The 19975-nt window shown below is 36.7% G+C and overlaps 1 protein-coding gene across 2 annotated transcripts in view; it reads left to right on the top strand.

Annotated features, from left to right (window-relative positions):
• Positions 1–19975, top strand: part of DCN (decorin) — a 42300-nt gene that overhangs the window by 6834 nt on the left and 15491 nt on the right. For both annotated transcript variants that reach the window (XM_030323369.1, XM_030323368.2), the window contains exons 3-4: positions 12668–12780; positions 19305–19518. In XM_030323369.1, coding sequence (XP_030179229.1) covers positions 12668–12780; positions 19305–19518 — 327 coding nt within the window. The remainder of the gene's footprint in view (positions 1–12667; positions 12781–19304; positions 19519–19975) is intronic.

The raw sequence follows: 19975 nt of genomic DNA, 5'->3' as shown, positions 1-19975 counted from the left end.
TTTTTGATGAGGAAATTTTTTACGTGTTACCTTTATCTAAGAGCCCAGAGTGCACGTCTTTCCTGTAAAAGGTTTACTGACATTATATACCAAAGAAGTAGCCAACATTGTAATAATGATTTGTTTGGGGAAACCCTATATAATTAAGAGAACTGAGTTCCCATGAGCAATGGTCTCATCTAAGTTACTTTTAGTTTCTGTTAAATTCATATTTAAATATATTGTAAATAATTTTGGTCAGATATTTCTAAAACAGAAAATACATTTTTAAGTGTTTATTTATTTATTTTGAGAGAGAGAAGGGGGTGGGGGAGGGGCAGAGAGAGGGGGAGAGAGAATCCCAAGCAGTCTCTGCACTGTCAGCATGGAGCCCAACCTGGGGCTCGAACTCACGAACTGTGTGATCATGCCCTGAGCTGAAATCAAGACTTGGGCGCTCAACTGATTGAGCCACCCAGGTGCCCCAATACATATTTTCTATATGAGGATTCTATGGAATAAAGGCTGAAAGATATGTAAAAAAGAAAAAAAAAGGAAGGAGAAATAGGCAACCTTGTTCATAGTAAAGGCAATGCAGTTTATTTTTTGGTTTACATTTTCTAGTGATCTGAACATGAAGCTTGAATTATTATAACAGAGAAAAAAAATGTAATGCACTTTGGAGCGAGAAATGTGAATGCTTATCTGCATCAAAGGCTAATGTTTTCTTAAGGATTATCCTTGCCAGAGCTTCTAATGAGGGGAGAGGACCTACAGTGTTGAAGGACAGTAGGCCTTTGTCGTCTAAACAATGTTTAATAGAAGCAAACATTTCTTATTAAAACATTTGACTATTTTTGCCACTAAGAAGTATTTTTGACAAAGTTAAATGGCATCAAATTTGTAAACAGTTCTTTCAAAGCTGAGATGTTAAAACTGTGAAGTTACAATTGAATAATTAGTCCATGGGAAAATTCGAGGTGGTTCAAGAAGACACATTGACTGCTTTCATCCTTCATTCTAATGTATCTGAATAGCATTATGATATATTTTCATTGGCATGTTTATTATTTCTATAGCATCCAGGATTGAGAAAGTGAGCATATTTCAACCTGTCCAAGAAATAATGAATGCTCCATAGATATTGGCCAAGTTGTTTGGCTGAATTTCTTGTACTTTCTTGTAATTGCAGTTTGGATCAGAATTTTATGAAACCTCTATCTTCCTTCTTTCTTTTTCCTCTTAAGACATAAAGCAATTTACTCTTAAATGTAACATTTATTACAAAAATAAAATAAACATAAGCTTAGCAAATTTGAAATCTATGAGTTCCCTTAAAATCAAAAAGGCACCAATGTAACTCATTTTAGTGAAATCTTTTCCAAATGTTCTAATATTGATCCTGTGATTGGAAGTTCTGTTTTACGTACCTAATATCTTGCAGGAAAACAGTCCCCTTACTTATACGTATCCTCTTTGGCCCAAGTGTTATCAGGTAACCATTCGTCTTTGGCTCACATGTTACCAGGTAGCATTTTTTGGTACTTTCATCTTGCTGCTAAAAGGCAGATCGACCCTGGCAGGTAAAATAAGAATCAGCATTGTTTTTTGACTATTCTTCCAAACTTAAATAATACTTGTCGATACATTTCCTATAAGCAAACTTGAAAAGAATTTAAATACCTTTTAAAATTATTTAATAGTTGAAAGAACTTGGGTTATGCCGTTCAATACGTCTGAACTCAAGTTCTGCTTTACCATTTACTACCTGTAACTTTGCAACTTTCATTGGGTAAGTGGGAATAGATCCCATTTCGTTAGGTAAGAATAGAAATGTTTGTAATAGGGTTTACCATTCTGTTGTATTTAGCTTACCATTTAGCTAGTCACATGAGGCCATTCCTCATAATGTTCTTGTATTTTTCTTTGAAATTGAGAATCTCTAAGAAGTACATGGCTTGTCAAGATTGATATAAAATAACACCTTCTCTCCCCTGCCTCCCAAAGGGACTGTATCACCTCCAGCTATAAGCAGACATGAATTAGAAAATGCTGCAATTATCAAGCAGTTCACTCTTCTCCAAACACTATTCCTTTGAATAAAAGGGGTTTGGTTAAGTGGAGAACAATGAAACATTTGGCTATTTTATAATCATAAATGATTCAAAACCCACCTAGTTAGCTCTCTAGAGATGATGTCAGAAGATGTAACATTTTATTTTGCCCTGTAAAAGCAGTACAAATAGTTACTGGTTCCTAAAATGTACTTCATATGGCAAAGGATATTTTAGTTTAAAAAAAATCTTAGCAAAAAAAAAAAAATACCAGCCTTCAAGTTGCATAGAGTTACTTTTCTTCTTTTTAATCATTTTGCTTCAACTGGTGAAAATTTTGTTAGTGGCCACCACTTGAGACATATATGCCATAGCTTGTTTCTTGTCTGGGGAAACTGGTTTTCCAGAAGCAAATTTTATCCATGAGGTAAATGAACCATTACACTTACTCTGTGAAATCAACTCGGAAGAATAAGTTAGGGCTGTTTTGTAGAGGGGCAGAGAGAATGCTGGAAGTTCAGTTGCTTTTATAGTTTTTGTTGCAGCAGCAGGGACATGGGTGACCCTCACTGGGAGTTTCAGGTGCAGCCAAAGCGTATGTCTAAGACATGGTGCGGGAAGGAGGCTGTGCACCGAGCATGCCCAATGGGTTGCCTAAATTATTATTGGGTAGGGTGGAGTATGGCAGATCTTTAGATGCAGCAAGAGGAATTCTCATGCGACTCGGATGGCCAAGGTTCCTGACATCAGGGGTCAAAGATGGGGAGGAGGAAGAAAGGAGTCAGAGAAAGCCACAGGAAGCATCTGTCTTCTTGAGCTGACTGAGAACTGACACATCCCTGGTTTCATTCTCAGTCCCAGGAGGGAGAGAGAGGCAGCTGTGTCAGATCAAGGCATTTGGTCAGACTACAGCTGTGATGTGTTCTCCTCTGCAAGATCATCCTGGCTCCAGAGGACAGGCTGAGAATAGGTTACCGGAATATCAACTCCCTGAGCAAAAGAAATGCAGGGGACCCTCTAATCTTAACTTTTCTCCTTCAGAGAAGAGCAAAGAGATTATATATTTCCTTGAAAATAAGGATAAAGGAGAATTAATCCACTTTTAATTCCAGTCTCAATAAAAGGAGAAAGCCCTGAAGCAACTACACTATAACACTCAAGGTTCAATTAATCCTTGACTTAGTTGGCAGATTGCTTTCCTGTAGCTTGTCTACTTCTGTGCTTTCACTATAATCTATATTTTCCTTGATTATTCTTATATATTTATATATATATTATACATATAACATATATATAGTAGTTATCCATTATATTTTATTTATTTACTGAAACATTTCCTTCCAATACCCTAAGGAAAGTATAGTGATAACTTACTTTGTATACCCTGTACTCAACAAAATGCCTTATACTTGTTAGGCTCTCAAACATCAATAATTGCCTGACGAATGAATAAGTGAATATATGCATGACCTAGTGCTTGGATGAGTGCATAATTCTACAATATTCTTGATTCTATCAAGCTGGAAAAAGGAGAAAACATGGCTGACTAGGAGTCCTGGAGCTGTGGGGCTCAGCATTTTTGTTTTTTGGTTGTTGTTTGTTTGTTTGTTTGTTTTGAGGATGGCCATAGAATCAGGAAGCTTAAACCTTCCTTGAGTTTATTTGAAAAGAGAATCAAATTAAAGGGGGAATCTCCTATTTCTGAAACCCAATGCAACTGCCATCACAATAAAATTGCTGTTTTTAAGAGGGGAATCAGGAAACATGTATGCCTTGAACAGAAAAGTTTTTGGTGGAACTGAGACTCCAACCTGTTGTATCCGTCATGTGCCAAAAACTGAAGTGTATCACTATTGTCTTCATCATTAAATTGAAGACAGCATTATTAAAAAATATTGTTGGCAGTCAACAAGAATTAATTGTGGAGTTTGGACCCCTGCCACAGAACAGGGGAGGGGGGGCAAGCATGATGTCTTAGGGCAACCTGGCCTTTGTCCAACATGCAGTTTACCAGATTGCTGACATTTGCTAAGAGAACCATGCTATTCATCACTGGGGCAACTAGAAAAAAAAAAGTACAATTTGTCATTAGCCTTCATTTCAGAAATGATTTTCTGGTAATATCTTAAGTAGAATCTTATTTACTTTAATAAATAGCCCTACTTTAACGAAGATAAAGTTCCTTTTACAGAATTTGGGAGAACAAATAAATAATTCAGACTAACCTTAGAAACAATTGCATTTCAATGGAAAATTTAGAATCACATTAAAGGAAGCTCATTGAAAAATAATTGAATGGAGAGAATCACTCTGTCCTTGTTACTATTATTGAATAAATACTATCTCAAAACTTGACCACGTAAAAAGATAATTTTGTTTTGCTCATTATTTAAGGACAGGAGATTTGACTTGGGGTCTCTCCTGCATTTCAGTCAGGTGTTGGCTGGGGCCGGGGCCACGGGGAGTCTAGCACACCCAAAACAGCTCACTCATAACTGGCAGTTGTTGCTGCTGTTGCCTATGAGCCCAGCTGTTCTGTCATCTGGAGTGCTTCAGATGGCCCCTGCAGCAGGGTGGTCTCAGCTTAGACAGGCTTTTTACATGGCCCCTGGCTGCTCCCAGAGCAAGCTTCCCAGAAGAACTGGGTAGCAGCTGTACAACCTTTTTTGACCTGGCCTCAAAAGTCACGCCGTGTCTCCTCTGGCCCATTCCATTAGGTCATAGAGACATTGTAAGGCCAGCCCAGGTTCGAAAGGAGGAGGATTTGACTTCATCTTTTTATTGTTATTGAATAAGAGCATATGAGATGGGAGATATAATTAATGTCATCTTTGGAAACTGTGACCTTCTACACGCTCACTTGGATTTATATATGTTTCTAATGAGAAACATAGGCATAAGTTATGTATTCTATGTGGAAACTCCACAGATATTACATGTCCCTGTGGAGGTCATTATTTAACTACGTAAGAGGTCAAGTCAATGATAATGAAAATTAATTGATAAGTTTACTTCATAGTTACTGAAACTTTCTACTTGAGTTTAAGAAAGGCATTGAATCATATCTTCATAGTTTTTTTTTCATCATAGAAGTATCTTTTTTAATAAAATGCTTATTTATTCATTTTTTAGAGAGACAGAGAAAGTGGGGGGCGGCAGAGAGAGAGAGAGAGAGAGAGAGAGAAAGAGAAAAAGAACCCCAAGCAGACTCCATGCTGTCAAAACAGCGCCCAACATGGGGCTTGATCCCTCGAACTGTGAGATCATGACCTGAGCCAAAACAGGAGTCGGGCGCTTAACTGAACCCCTCAGCACCCCTGTAGAATATCTTTTTTGAAGCAAGTTTTACCTTGAAAATTGGTATTTCATTTAAAATGCCTAAAAGGTGAGAGAGGGAGGGAGCCAAAACATAAGAGACTCTTAAAAACTGAGAACAAACTGAGGGTTGACAGGGGGTGGGGGGGGGTGGGTGATGGGCATTGAGGAGGGCACCTGTTGGGATGAGCCCTGGGTGTTGTATGGAAACCAATTTGACAATAAATTTCATATGAGAATAAAATAAAATAAAATAAAATAAAATAAAATAAAATAAAATGCTTAACATCTTACTTTCCATATAGTTTTAGGAATTAATATAAAATTCATCAGTATCAGTAGGAATGGTTTAGTTAAAATCATAGATGGTTAATAAAATCACATATAAAGACAGAATTTGAGGTGTTTTTTTTTTTTAATTTAAAAGCTTGAAATAAAAATATACTTAAGGTTGAACAACTGTCTGCTTGTATGCTATCTGAAGATTAGTTTTAGTTCAAGTAAACAATTTTTAACTAAAATAAAGTTTTTTAATCACCTCAAAATAATCTTTAGCTTTAAGGATTTCCACCCTAGTCTACTTCATGCTTAGCGTTTTAAGATCAAGAAGTAGAAGCGTTATATACATGAATATAATGAGTTAAAGGTCCCAGTTATCTCTGGTTGGCGTCCGAGTTGATGTTAAGACGAAGTCACTCTGACTCTAAAGATGATAATGTTGACCAAAACAAATAGCCCAATGCAAAAATGACTGAAATTTTCCGAATTTGCCAAAGGAGTGTAGCATTTGCCACTATTAAAATATAGTTAAATGGACCAGCAACAGCTTTGGGGAGGCCGAGTTAGTTGTTGGGGAACATGTGCTTCCTGAAATGACGAGATACCAGCAAAAGGCAGGGCTTTGTAGACAAGCTCTCTAGAGACCTTGAGCATCAAAGACCGCGAACGTCTTTAGAGACTTTGAACGTCATGGGAGCAAGGATGAATGCAACAAGACCACACGGGGTTTGGTAAGAAGAGCCAACCCAGGAGTAAGAACTATAAATGAAAAATGTGTGTGTGACACATAGGCAGAGCGGATGTCAGCTTCCAGGATAATACGTGTTATCATTGTATTGATTACAGGGAAAAACCCCTGAAAGACAGTCACTTTGCCACAGATTTACAGACTAATAATCAGCAAGATAATCGGAGCGGCACCCTTTTTGTCTCCTTATTGAAAATACTTGTAGGTACCAGTAATTGAGGCCCTGCTCTGCAAGATGGTAAGAAATTATGTTGTAGGACAATTTAGTGAATCCTCGAAAAATTGCTTTGAAAACTGCAAGAAAACTGAGGCATAGACAGCTTAAGCAACTTACCCAAGGATGTTAAGGATCAAAAAAGAGGAACTAGGATTAAAATTCAAACAACAGTCTTATTTAAAAGGTTATAGGAAGATTTTTAAATATACAAAATCTGCAAAATAAGAAATCTTTTACATTCATCACCAAGCTTCAACAACTGTCAACTAATGCCTGTATTTTTCTACGTATCTCCACCCACCTTCCCCCTTCCATATTATTTTTTTAAATTTTTAAATTTTTAATTTTTTTAAATTTATTCATTTTTGAGACAGAGAGAGACAGAGTGAGAGCTGGGGAGGAACAGAGAGAGAGGGAGACACAGAACCTGAAGCAGGCTGCAGGCTCTGAGCGGTCAGCATGGAGCCCGATGCGGGGCTCGAACCCACTGAGTGGGAGATCATGACCTGAGCTCAAGTTGGATGCTTAACTGACTGAGCCACCCAGGCGCCTCTGCCTTCCATGTTATTTTAAAGCAAATTTCAGTTGTCCTGTCATTTTATCGAACAATGTATCGGTATGTTTCTCTGAAAGATTAGAGCTCTTAATTCATACAATCACGACAACCAGACCACATCTAAAATTTAAGATCATTTCTTAATATCATCTGAGATTCATTCAGTGTACACATTTTCAACCATCTCGTAAATATCACGAATGTTTAATTTTACAGTTTGTGTGAATTAGGATCCAAATGAAGTACATACATTGCAATTATTTATTTATTTATTTATTTATTTATTTATTTATTTTTTATTTTTTTTTTCAACGTTTTTTATTTTTGGGACAGAGAGAGACAGAGCATGAACGGGGGAGGGGCAGAGAGAGAGGGAGACACAGAATCGGAAACAGGCTCCAGGCTCCGAGCCATCAGCCCAGAGCCTGACGCAGGGCCCGAACTCACGGACCGCGAGATCGTGACCTGGCTGAAGTCGGACGCTTAACCGACTGCGCCACCCAGGCGCCCCACATTGCAATTATTTAAATAGCTTTAAAGTCTTGTAAACTATAAATGATTGAAAAACAAGCCTTTCTTTACTTTCCCCTGCGGTTTATCTGTTGAGGAAATAGGGATTTTGTTGAATCCGTTTCTTTATTTTTGTTTACGTTTTTATTTTGATTCTAGTGAGTTAACATACAATGTTATATTAATTTCAGGTGTACAATATAGGAATTCAACAGTTCCACGCATCACCCTGTGCTCATCAAGACAACTGCACTTCTTAATCTCCATCTCTTATTTAACCCATCCCCCCACTCCCCTCCCCTCTGGTAACCATCAGTATGTTTTCTGTAATTAAGAATTTGTTTATTTCTCTCTCACTTGCTCTCTCTCTCTCTCTCTCTTTTGTTCCCTTTTGCTTATTTGTTTCTTAAATTCCACATATGAGTGAAATCATATAGTATTTGTTTTTCTCCGACTGAATTATTTTTTTTAGCAATATACTCTCTAGATCCATCCATGCCGTGTCAAATGACAAGATTTAATTCCTTCTTATGGCTGGATAATATTCCATTGTGTGTGTGTGTGTGTGTGTGTGTGTGTGTGTGTGTGTATACACCACATCTTTTTTATTCATTAATCACTGGGCACTTGGGCTCCTTCCATATCTTGGCCATTGTAAATAATGTTGCTATAAACACAGGAGTGCATGCATCCCTTGAATTAGTGTTCTTGTATTCTTTGGGTAATTACCCAGTAGTGTGACTGCTGGATCCTAAGGTAGTTCCCTTTTTAACGTTTTAAGGAACCTCCATACTGTCTTCCACACTGGCTGTTCCAGTCTGCATTCCCACGAACAGTGCTTGAGGGTTCCTTTTTCTTCACATTCTCACCAATGCTCGTTGTTTCTTGTGTTAGGGATGTTAGCCATTGTAACAGGTGTGAGGTGATATCTCATCGGAGTTTTGATCTGTATTTCTTTGATAATGGGTGATGTTGAGCTTCTTTTCATGTATCTGCTGGCCATCTGTATGCTTTCTTTGGAGAAATGTCTGTTCATGTCTTCTGCCCATTTTTTAATTGACATTGTTGAATCCATTTCTTTAATAGACTTAAGCATATACCTTTGACTTCTGTATCTCTTGTAAAGTGGGAGTTACATCTACAGGCTTAATCAGATTCAGTATTCATTATTTGCTTGATTGTTTTTGATAATACTTATCTATAAGTGAGGGTCTGTTCCTCCATCCAAGGGTTTACAATTGATCTCTTCCCATGAGAAATATATGTCATACAAAGAAACTGTTACCATTGTATCAGTTACCACGTGGGACAGAAAAGGTGGTATACTTCAGACATATGTGAACAAAGGTTCCTCACAAATATGTCATAGACACAGAAGAAATTGAGAGCAGTTTTCAGGGGCAGATAATGGGGAAAGCATATTAGATGGTAGTGTTCATTACTAAAATGTTTCTAGCTAAACCAAGAATCAGAAAGAAAATTCTGATTATTATAGCCAGTTGTATTCTAGTACTTCCGAGGAAAAGTAAGAACCGTTATGAAAGCAGGATGCAAAGAGATGATTGTAACAAAACATAGCAGAAAAGATCTTGAAGTCATGACCATGAGCATTTCACCAAGGACAGCAGGACAGATAATGATTTTCCAACTAATCAATCAACAAGTTACCTTTATGTGTAAAGCAGTAAGACCACAGCTCTCATGAAATATAGTCATTTGTTCCTGCTTGCCCAGAATTTACAGAAAAGAAAGAAAACTAAAGTGTAGGACAATACCTCATGAGATTATACATAAGGAGTTTGTGGCAGAGGGGTCACTGTTATCTGGTGTGGTTAGGATGAATATTATAGAGGAGGGGGTGAGGGGCACACTTTAAGGGGTTATTAGAATGAAGCTAGAAGGACTTGAGTGGGTGGAATAGTCCATAAAACATAAATTGTAAATAAAAACAAGTATTTAAGAATCAGCACAGTATGTTTAAGGAATAGGGTAGATCAGCATCTTTTAAAAAAAACATGAACCGTGTTTACATACATCTATGGCACGTCAGGTAGATCTAGAGTGAGGACTCATGTCACCTTGTTCTTGGTTTAAGTTAAACATGAGATGCCTTAGACAAGCCATATAACTCCATTAAATTTAAATTACCTATAAAAGAGCGCCTCGGTCTATATTAGAAGTTTCCTGATTTCTGGGACAAGTGAAGTTTTGAATGTTGGACAAGTTAATTTCTTGTAAGATCAAAACCAAATTCAACGAAGTAACAACAACCTGCCATCTGCTATCAGAATTAGTTTTTTTAAGAAGGTATATTTGAAATGGAGGCAGATGCTAGTCTCAGAAATGTGTGTGTGTGTTTGTGTATATGTGGGTGTGGGTGTGTAATTTACATTAAAAACAAACTCAGTTGCACTTATTTTTGTCGAATTTTGTTTGATGTAGACTGGTAGGAATCTCATTGTAGTGTCTCTCTGATCAGCATTTGGGAATCATAGACAAGCTGTTACTTAATGGTCCTTTCCTTTGTGACATTTTAAGAAATCATAACTGGGATAATGTCCCCATTGTACTCTGCCTTTAGTTGTTGAGCAAGTTCAATGCCCTGTCTAGACCTTAAATGTACAACATGTGATTGCATCTGACATCAGAATAGTTCCGGGGTGCCTGCGTGGCTCAGTCTGTTGAGCATCAGACTTCAGCTCAGGTCATGATCCCCGGTTCATGGGTTTGAGCCCCATGTCAGGCTCCGGGCTGACAGCTCCCTCTCTCTCTGCCCCTCCCCTGCTCATGCTCTGTCTCTCTCTCTTCCTTTCAAAACTAAATAAACATTAAAAATTTTTTTTTTAAAAAATAGCTCTTGTTGGGGATACAGGAAAATTGTGTTCTAGTCTGCACTTTGACCCTCTTATGTGAGTTGTTCACGGCATGAAGCCTTTTCTAAAAATCATCTGGAAAAGTAAAATCACCCTACAGCCTTACCTGTCTTGCCAGATTGATGTAAGTTAAATAAGATAACATATTTTCAGTTTTTATAAAGTATAAAGCAACATCAGTAGAAAGCTTTAATAAAAATACTGATCTATAAAATCCTCCAAATAGATACAAATTTACTAGTAGCTCAGAGTAGATGGTAGGGTTATGATTTTAATCGACAAAATGACTTTCTAAGCACTAAAATGCAAAAATCACAAGCCTGAAGATTTTTTGACATTAAATCTTCAGAAAAATGACGTATATAATTCACCTCAAGCAGTTCTTAAAATTACAGGACAAAATAATCAAAATTGTTAGCCAAGTAGATATATCATTTTTTTCCTCTCCACATCTGACATTTATCTGCACTTTGGCATTAAACAAATGTTAAGAGAGTCACTAGGATTTAAGTTCAATAATATATAAACGTAAGCATAAGTGGAGATTAAAACTTTGACAGAGAAGCCCACAGACTAATAATGAAATGTAGATGGGAACTTTTTTCCAAAGGAAAGGAAATGTGTCTTTTCTTGGTTGGAGAACACTAATTATCAATGATTTGGCAGAAACCTACCACTCCTAATTGCATGAAATTATCTATCTGACATTTCTGAAAATGGCAGCAATCATGACTGCATAGAGCAGTTAAATATCCTCCTACAAGATAGCTGTTCATCGCTGAAAACACTTTACTCTTGTTACTTCTCTGTGAACTGTTTCTGTAGTGAGTTCTTGGAATATATTTATACATGTTTAGCATCGCCTGCATTTCGCTATTTAAATTTATAATGATAGTTGATCTCTGATAATGTGACAATGTAAGTAAAAAATTATTTGCAGAGAACTTAGAAGGTAGGTGATTTCAGGAATATTCTCTGCAATTTTCATGGAAGACAGGAATATAGCACTATGACTGCAATGGTAATTCCACAGTCTGTACTTCCGTAAAATTCAAAATTGGAAAGATACCTTTGCAACATAGCAGTTGTAGTCCCTGTAGAAATTTTCTTTGTAATTGAAAACATTGAATTATATGTTCTGTGGGGATGTGGACAATTTCTGTCTTGTTCCTGCTGTGTCCCCCGGACCTAATAAATTGATGGTGTCTAGGAAGTATTCCGTAAAGCTTTGTTGAATGAATGAAAGAATTCAAGTTTCAGATATGATGGAGAGGTTAAACAACTTTTCTGATTTATGTGATACAACCTAAAATACAGAAATGATCACATGAATTTGAGTCAATAGAATATCAAATTTTTGCTTAACGACCTACACCAATATGAAACAAAGCCAATGGAAGAGAGAGAGGCATTTTAATTTTTTTAATCTTAATTATTTTTGAGACACACAGAGAGAGACAGAGTGTGAGCGGGGGAGGAGCAGAGAGAGTGGGAGACATAGAATTCAAAACAGGCTCTAGGCTCTGAGCTGTCAGCACAGAGCCTGATGCGGGGCTTCAACTCCCGAACCGCACGAGATTGACGCTTAACCAACTGAGCCACCAGACGCCCCAAGAGAGGCATTTTAAATGTAGATCTGTGGCAATGTCATGTTAGGTCTAAAGGATCTTTGATGATTTGGCTGAAGCTCTTCTCTACTCATGGTATATTTATGTAGAAAGTATAGATTTAGAGGTCGCTTGCACTTAACATTTATCAAAGGAATTGATTGTTAAAACAAGAACAGTGAGGTAAAACAATGTGCACTGAGAAATTTGAGCCACTGTCTTACAAAATATAAATTTTACTTTTATTCAGAAAAGTAATTACATGGGGAAGATGATGTGTTTATTTATACTTGAATATACATATATGTAACCTTTATATATATGTATCCTTTGTATACATCCTTTGACTTCTTTGGGAAAAATAAAGCAGATATTTTAAACTACAATCGGTATAATTCCTAGAAGAAGAAAATTATGGTACTGGTAAAATTTTCATCGTAACACTGATTTCTTTGCAAACACATCCTTTGTGATTGTGTAGTCATGTGCCCCTTTTACTGACTATACATCACTTTTACTCTCACGCAAGGTTTGGAAAAAGTGCCAAAAGAGCTCCCTCCTGACACTACGCTGCTGGACTTGCAAAACAACAAAATAACTGAAATCAAAGATGGAGACTTCAAGAACCTGAAGAACCTTCATGTAAGGATTCTTTGTGTATTTGTTTGTTGGTTGGTTTGTGAGTTGTAACAAGATCTGACTCGGAAGATTTTTCAAAACAAAACTCAGGTAAGGCCTGGAGTACGATATGGTAATAAATCAACACATAAGTGTTGATTAAGTTCTCTGTTTAGGGAGCGATAGGGGAGCAAAGCATCGTATTCATTAACCCCTAAAAGTCAGCCAGTTTTCTTGCATATACCCCATATATCTTTAGTATTTGCTTCCTAAAAATATATATCTTAATCTTCTCTTATGTTTCATGAATAAAAGTCTTTATCTCCCCAGTTAGATAGTACTTCATTAGGCGAACAAAATGGACTACTGATCTTAGCATTCATTTATTTCTTTTTGTTTTCTTTCATTCATTTTCTAAGAGGTGCAAGTGTTTTAAAGGCTCAAAGATTGGCACCAATAGAAAAAGGGATAAACATCCATGTTTTACTTAGTAAATATAATTCTATCTCCAAACATCTATATCTATATATCTAGATCTTGCTTTGTATGCAGGAGTATGCATGCTTCATTCTTATCTGTATCTGTGCTTTTATTGTCATTATTATAGTGTCACACATCCAGTGTACGGGATAGGATTCCAGCAGAAAATTAATGGCACTCTCAAAAGGGTTCACAGAGAAGGCTTTACTGAAGGGACTATTTACAAAGGGATATAGGAGCCAACAAAGCGTTATGAAGTATGCAAGCCCACCTTGAGAGAAGTGGGGAACTGTATTCCCACCTCCTGATTTCCTGTCAGTGTCTCCTATGGATGAACCTAATGAGAGGTCAGAGGTTAGGGTCATCTGGGTTAGGCAGTTTCCAAGTTCACTTCCCAGGACATAGAGGAAGGCCACAAAGAACAAAGAATGAGTATAACTGTAGTTGGGAGAAAGTATGTTATAAATGGAGAATGACCAACCCAATCAAATAGGGTTAAGTATTGCTAAGGCAGCCTTCTGTAAGAGAAAGTGCATTGCCTTTTCAGGTAGGTCATCAGAATCCCTATGAATTGTATTTTTAGTCCAGCTCTCTACCTGTGGGATGAGTAGAATGTAGTCTCCCCTCAGAATATCATTGCACATTTATTATAAAGAAGCTGGGTTTCAATGTCCATAATAAATGCCAAACACCTCACTGTAGGCCCCTCTTGAAGTATTGAGTCTGGTCCTGGGCAAGACATTTTTAGAAGGGCATTAACCTTTAAGTATCTTCAGAATGATCATCATGGGGATAAAGAATCTGGAAATCATCTCTTATAGGCACAGTTGACAGAGATGTGGATATCTAAATTGAATGAAAAAAGGTCACGAGTGACATATATGAAGGACCATATTGGAGAAGAGAAATTGAATTTACTTACTTCAACTACAAAGTGACAGAATTGTCCTATTGGCAACTGAGTGGAAATTTCAGGGGAGCAGAGTTTTGCTTAACATTAAAAATACAATGTAAAGCATTAGAATTTTCAGAAAAAAAAGGGAGAGAACTGCATAGTTATGAGATGTAGAGGTAATGTTATGGGTACTAAGAAAGAGTCAAATCAGACATATCCTACATCAGGTTACCAGTTAGTGTTTGAGAGAATATTGGACAAAGGATCTAGAGGGTTAGCAGAATTTTGAAAGGAAGAGAAGAAAAGAGGGTTTTCTGTGTGAAAGGACAGGCAAGGCAAAGAAAATAAGCAGATACAGGAGTTGGCTGGAGGGAAAGATAAAGGCTGCAAAGAGTGAAGATAAGGCATGAGCTAGAGATCTCAAATCTTGAAGCAATGGGATCCATTTCTACTGATAAGATACGGACCTGAGCCCCAACTCACGTTTTCTCTGCCTTCATGGTATGTTTTCACTCGGAGTGAGCTGATGGTGATACCAACACAGTTTGCCAATGACTCTTCAAACTGTCATTGAATATGTTAGAAGATTAAGAAAAATTTAATGTTATTTCCAATGAGCTAAAATTTAAAGGCTTCATTTTATTTTTATAACTTCACCCTAAAGGGACTTTTTTAAGGAAGGAGAATTCTCTTACTCTAATCTCAAATTACTGTATGTTTAAGTATAATCTGAATAATTTCTTTGACCTCCTTATAGCCTTAAATAAGAGATATCTAGTTTCTGTGACACTCTCATTAAGTCTGGCATTTGTAATAAGATGTTCTTTCTTTTCCATGTCTCCTTCTCAGTATGTTTGAGGCAACTACTATCTTGGAATCTCTTTCCTTCTACTTCAAAGTATACATTGAAGAGAGGAAGAGTTTATTAGAGCTTCCAACTGTTCAGGGAATGTTAACCAGCGATTTTTCTCTTACTCTTTCATTCATGATCATTTCTAAACTTGTTATTTTGCAAATAAACGCTATAATTTCAGCCAGGAAAGGCACGCTTGAATGAGAAGGAAGAAGAGAAATGAAAATTTAGCAAAGATTAAAATAGAAAGGATTTAACAGAAAGCTTCCTTTTTTCTCAATAATTTGATCAATTTAAACTCTGTGTCTCATAATGAGTAGTATATGCTGTGCAAGAGTAGTTTTATACTTATAGAAATGTAATATAATACTTTTCTATGTAATAGAAAAAACATAATTATTCTGTGAAATAATGGAAAATTAAGTATTACAATGCCAAGTTTTCATATATTTCCTTTGAATAAATGCTTAATAAATCTAGTAAGGAAGTTCTTTTTAATTAAAAATAAAAAATTGTCAAAAGTTTCATAATAACAAACATTTGTGTAGCAATTACTACATACTAGGCTTAATACCTATATACAGTCACTTATGTAATTCTTACAACTCTTCTTATGAGGTAGACACTCTTGATAACTCCCTTATACAGATGAGGACACTCAGGCACAGAGAGGTTACTTATTCAGTTACTTGTCCCTAGTCACACAGCAAACAAGAGCCAAATCTTGAGATCTAAACTTGAGAGCATTCTGAATTGACTCTGTACATTTATTGCCTATAAATATGATAGTAACCATACAGTCCCTTAAAACGATACCTGGTACAGTGTAAACCTGCATTAGTGGTTTTGGGGAAATAATACGAAGTCAGGCTTTAACATTTTTTTTTGTTTCAATTGTGTTGAAATATAATTGACACACAGCACTGTATAAGTTTAAGGTATACAGCATCATGACTTCATATATTGCAAAGTGATCACCACAATAAGTTTAGTTAATATCCTTCATCTTGAACAATATGTATGTGTGTGTGTGTGTGTGTGTGTGTGTGTGTGTGTGTAAAGAAACAAATGTATTTTTCCTTGTGACCTTGCGAGGAGACCTTTTAAGACTTACTCTCTTAGCACCCTTCAAATATACCATACCCCAATGTTGGCTGCAGTCGTAATGTTGTACCTTACATCCCAGCCCTCATTTAACTGGAAGTTTGTAACTTTCCATCACCTTCTTGGATGAAGGTGGTGAAAAAGCTTTTATTCTTTCTTCCACTCCATTTCCATTGCCTGTTTTCTTTTCATCACCTCTCCCGTACCTCCCAGGCTAGATCCCTTTTTATTTAGTTACCAAGGAAAGGAAGTAGGTTGTGCTGATTTTTGAGGCTATGCTTCGATTTTAGTTTATGTGATGCTCAAGTCATTTCCTGCCCGCAAGCAGCAAGTTCTCTTCTCCTCTGACTTCTCTCACCTCTTAGCAAAGTCTTGATGAGTCGATTCTACTTGTCTTTCTCTCTCTTTTCTTTCTTTCTTTCTTTCTTTCTTTCTTTCTTTCTTTCTTTCTTTCTTTCTTTCTTTCTTTCTTTCGTCTTTTCTTTCTGTTTTCACTCTTGTTTGCATTTATCTTTTGCAGAATTGACTCCGGGCCATAAGTTTTTCTTTCTTCAGTTTCTTCTGTGATATCCTTTTGTTCTGTGCATCCTCCTCTTCTGATTTAAGAGAAATCTGCTCTTTTACAGTAAGGATTATCTCAGGTAGGGGTTAATCCAACCATAAGCCCTGTAAGTTTAACTCCTGCATCTTGGCTTTGTTCACTTGGATGTGCTCAATGACCAGAGAATCTACATCTAAACCCTTAAGTTCAGCTCTACTCTCTGCATTTTTTAAGCATATTCAGTAAAAACTCGGCACTCTTTCTGAGCCACCTGTGTCCAGCTTCACTCTCTGGCCTGGGAACAGCTACCAACTCCACAATCGTAGTGACAGGATGGCACACGTGGCTTCTGCAAAGTGACATCCTTCAGATAATTGGTGGCTTTTCCTTGATGTCCTGGGAAATCTCACGTGCGTTTTTAAAGCGAACACAAAGATTTGATTGTCTCGACTTGCATGATTTTGTAGGATTTTCTGGATCAAGTGAGAGGTGAACCATTTTCAGAGATCATCTCAGGCTGTTTATGGGAAGAGGTTCCTTCTTTTCATTAGCTGATCTCCTGATGACTACCTGAGGTTCACCTTTGACTCTTTCTCTGCTTTTGCTGGCCTTTGGCGTTAGCCAATGTAATTAGTTTATTCCTATCTTACAATCTTGTCATTGCCTGTTATTTTATGAGTGTGCTTTCTTAAATAGGTATCAGTGTGCATGGAACTAACATCAACCACCTTTACCAATACTGTATATACACAAATAACTTTGTTTTCGCTTGTGGATCTGTTTTATGTGAAGTTCTAGCTCATATAGCTCTTAAAAGTTTACCTCATTATGACCGAAATTTTCATAGCTTATATTTATTTTTCAAATGTATTTTAATTTGAAAGCAGGTGTGATTTCCACTGGATTAAAACATTCAACCAGCAATGCCATTTGAAAAGTGCTTTGCAAAGAAGTCCATATGCATCACTGTGCTTTGACTCTCACAATAACCCCCTGTAGGTGCTATTATTATTCCCAGTGTACTGAAGAAATAATTGGGGCAAGTGTCATAGTGCCACTAAAACTTAACCGCGGATAGTACTATGGAGTGCTCACAGGTAGAGGTGTTATTTAGTTATTACCTAGTGAACAAAGTAATATTTTATTGGTTGAAATAACAGGTAATACATCATCAGGGTGATTCTGCATAATAGGTTTTGACATTTAACGTAAAATAAGCAGATTTTCAGACCATGTTTAATACATTTACTGATGCCAAGCTTTCAGAGTTTTCTTCCATAGGTGGCAATAGATGCTCCCCTCTTTCTTCATAATTAAGCATCTGCCATGTTGGGTGTCTTTCAACGATGCAGCTCCTCTTAGACCGCTCTTCTAGCTCTGCTTTTACTAATCTCCTGGACATTTTGCTTGTAAATATTAATATCCTATGACTTGAACCATGGCGAGTGTTTGAATTTTTTGTAATATGCTTTGGGATTTCCTGGGATTTTGTCTTAACCAACCCATGCATCTTTTAGGATCAGTTAAAAGATTGTTACTTGTGATAAGGTTTAATTAGTCAAATAATGGGAACAACATGAGGATGTACATGGGTTAACCTACCAGCTGTTACCTTCAGAAAGTATTTCTGCATTTCTGACAGTGTAAGTTCTCATTGTTTTATTTTTTGTCCCTGTGCATTTTCATATATGCACAAAGTGCACTACAACTGAAAAGCAAGTTTCTCAGACCTGGATAAAATTATCCCGAATCCCATAGGATTAGTTGACAAGAAGACTTGGAATAATAAGAAGTATGGTTCTATAGACATACATATCATTGGAAAAGAAAGAAGTAGCCCAAAACTAAGTTTAGCAATAGCTGTATGTGTAACAATAAGGAATGAGAAGTAATTTTCTATATTAGGAGAAGGCAGGAACAAAAATTTAAGAATTACCAAAAGTAGTAACATACTTGACTATATAAAACCTTATATGTAAAAAGGACAAAAACAGAATAAAAAATATTAAGGCTCTGCATTTCATGTTAACTATATCTTTATTTTCTATAAACCAGTTATTAAATATATGAAAACGTAATAAAAATGAGAAGTATTGTGATCACGCAAATCTTTCTTTCCATAAAATACCAAACAACAGGAAATTGATTTTACCTTTCAAGTGACCAAGAAATCCAAAGAAATTACAGTGAGCTACAACATAATACACCAATTTGGCAAACTTTTGGGGAAAAGTTTTATCTAAATTTGTAAGGCTGCAAGAAAATTTTATGTCTTGCATTGCTGATGACGGGACAAATCAATGCCATCCTATTGTAGTGGAATCCGTGACAGCAGTCAATGAATATGGATTTTTAGGTTAAAAAGTTGACTGGGGGATGGATGCCTGTGGCATTGGCTTGTTTTCAGGCATTTTGGGTTACTCTCATAATTTCAATCTTTAGGAGTATTTACTGTTGAAAAATGAAGTGTCTCTGTATCTATATTATAATCTATATTTCATCACCTTAATTTCTGATGTTCAGATCCTCATTACACTTCTGAAATGAAAGAATCACATTTGGTTAATTCTTTTCTGATCTCTTGCAGTTTTGTAGATTTCTCTGTTAGTCTCATGAATGAAATAAATAAACTACACACCTATTATATATATGTTGTTTTTGTTCACTATCTACAGACGTTGATCCTTGTCAACAACAAAATTAGCAAAATCAGCCCTGGAGCATTTACACCTTTGTTGAAATTGGAACGACTTTATCTGTCCAAGAATCATCTGAAGGAATTGCCAGAAAAAATGCCCAAAACTCTTCAGGAGCTGCGTGCTCACGAGAATGAGATCACCAAAGTGCGAAAAGCTGTGTTCAATGGCCTGAACCAGATGATCGTCGTAGGTACAGATATTCTTATAACTCTAAGGCCAGGATTGAAGGTTCACCTTAAAAGATTCCAAGTAAGCTTTAGCTGCAGGAAGGGAAATTAGCTAGAACTGGCATGTCTTTAGCCTATACCAGGAACAGTAGCAAGACCAGCAGAAATGAGATTTTGAATCTGTGCCTTACAATGTTTTTGTTCCTCAATCTTAAGGATCTGGGAGTGTGGAGAAAACTGCAGGCCCAAAGTCACCCTCATGTATGGCCAAGATGCAATGGAATGGATGGAATTAAGTAGTAATTAATTAGAGATATGTGGGGGATATCTTTCCACTGTGGGGATCGTTTCTATTGTGAACATTCATAAATCATTTAACAAATGTGTTCTAATCGTGATAACAAATGGTGATTTTATAATTGGCTTACAAAATGCTAGTTTCAGATTATTTAGTGTTGTAACTCATCTCAGGAAAGTAAT

This window comes from Lynx canadensis, chromosome B4 (genome assembly GCF_007474595.2).
Source record: "Lynx canadensis isolate LIC74 chromosome B4, mLynCan4.pri.v2, whole genome shotgun sequence".
Taxonomy (NCBI): domain Eukaryota; kingdom Metazoa; phylum Chordata; class Mammalia; order Carnivora; family Felidae; genus Lynx; species Lynx canadensis.
Note: the sequence above shows the minus strand (reverse complement) of the source record. Positions and strands in the feature narration are given on the sequence as shown.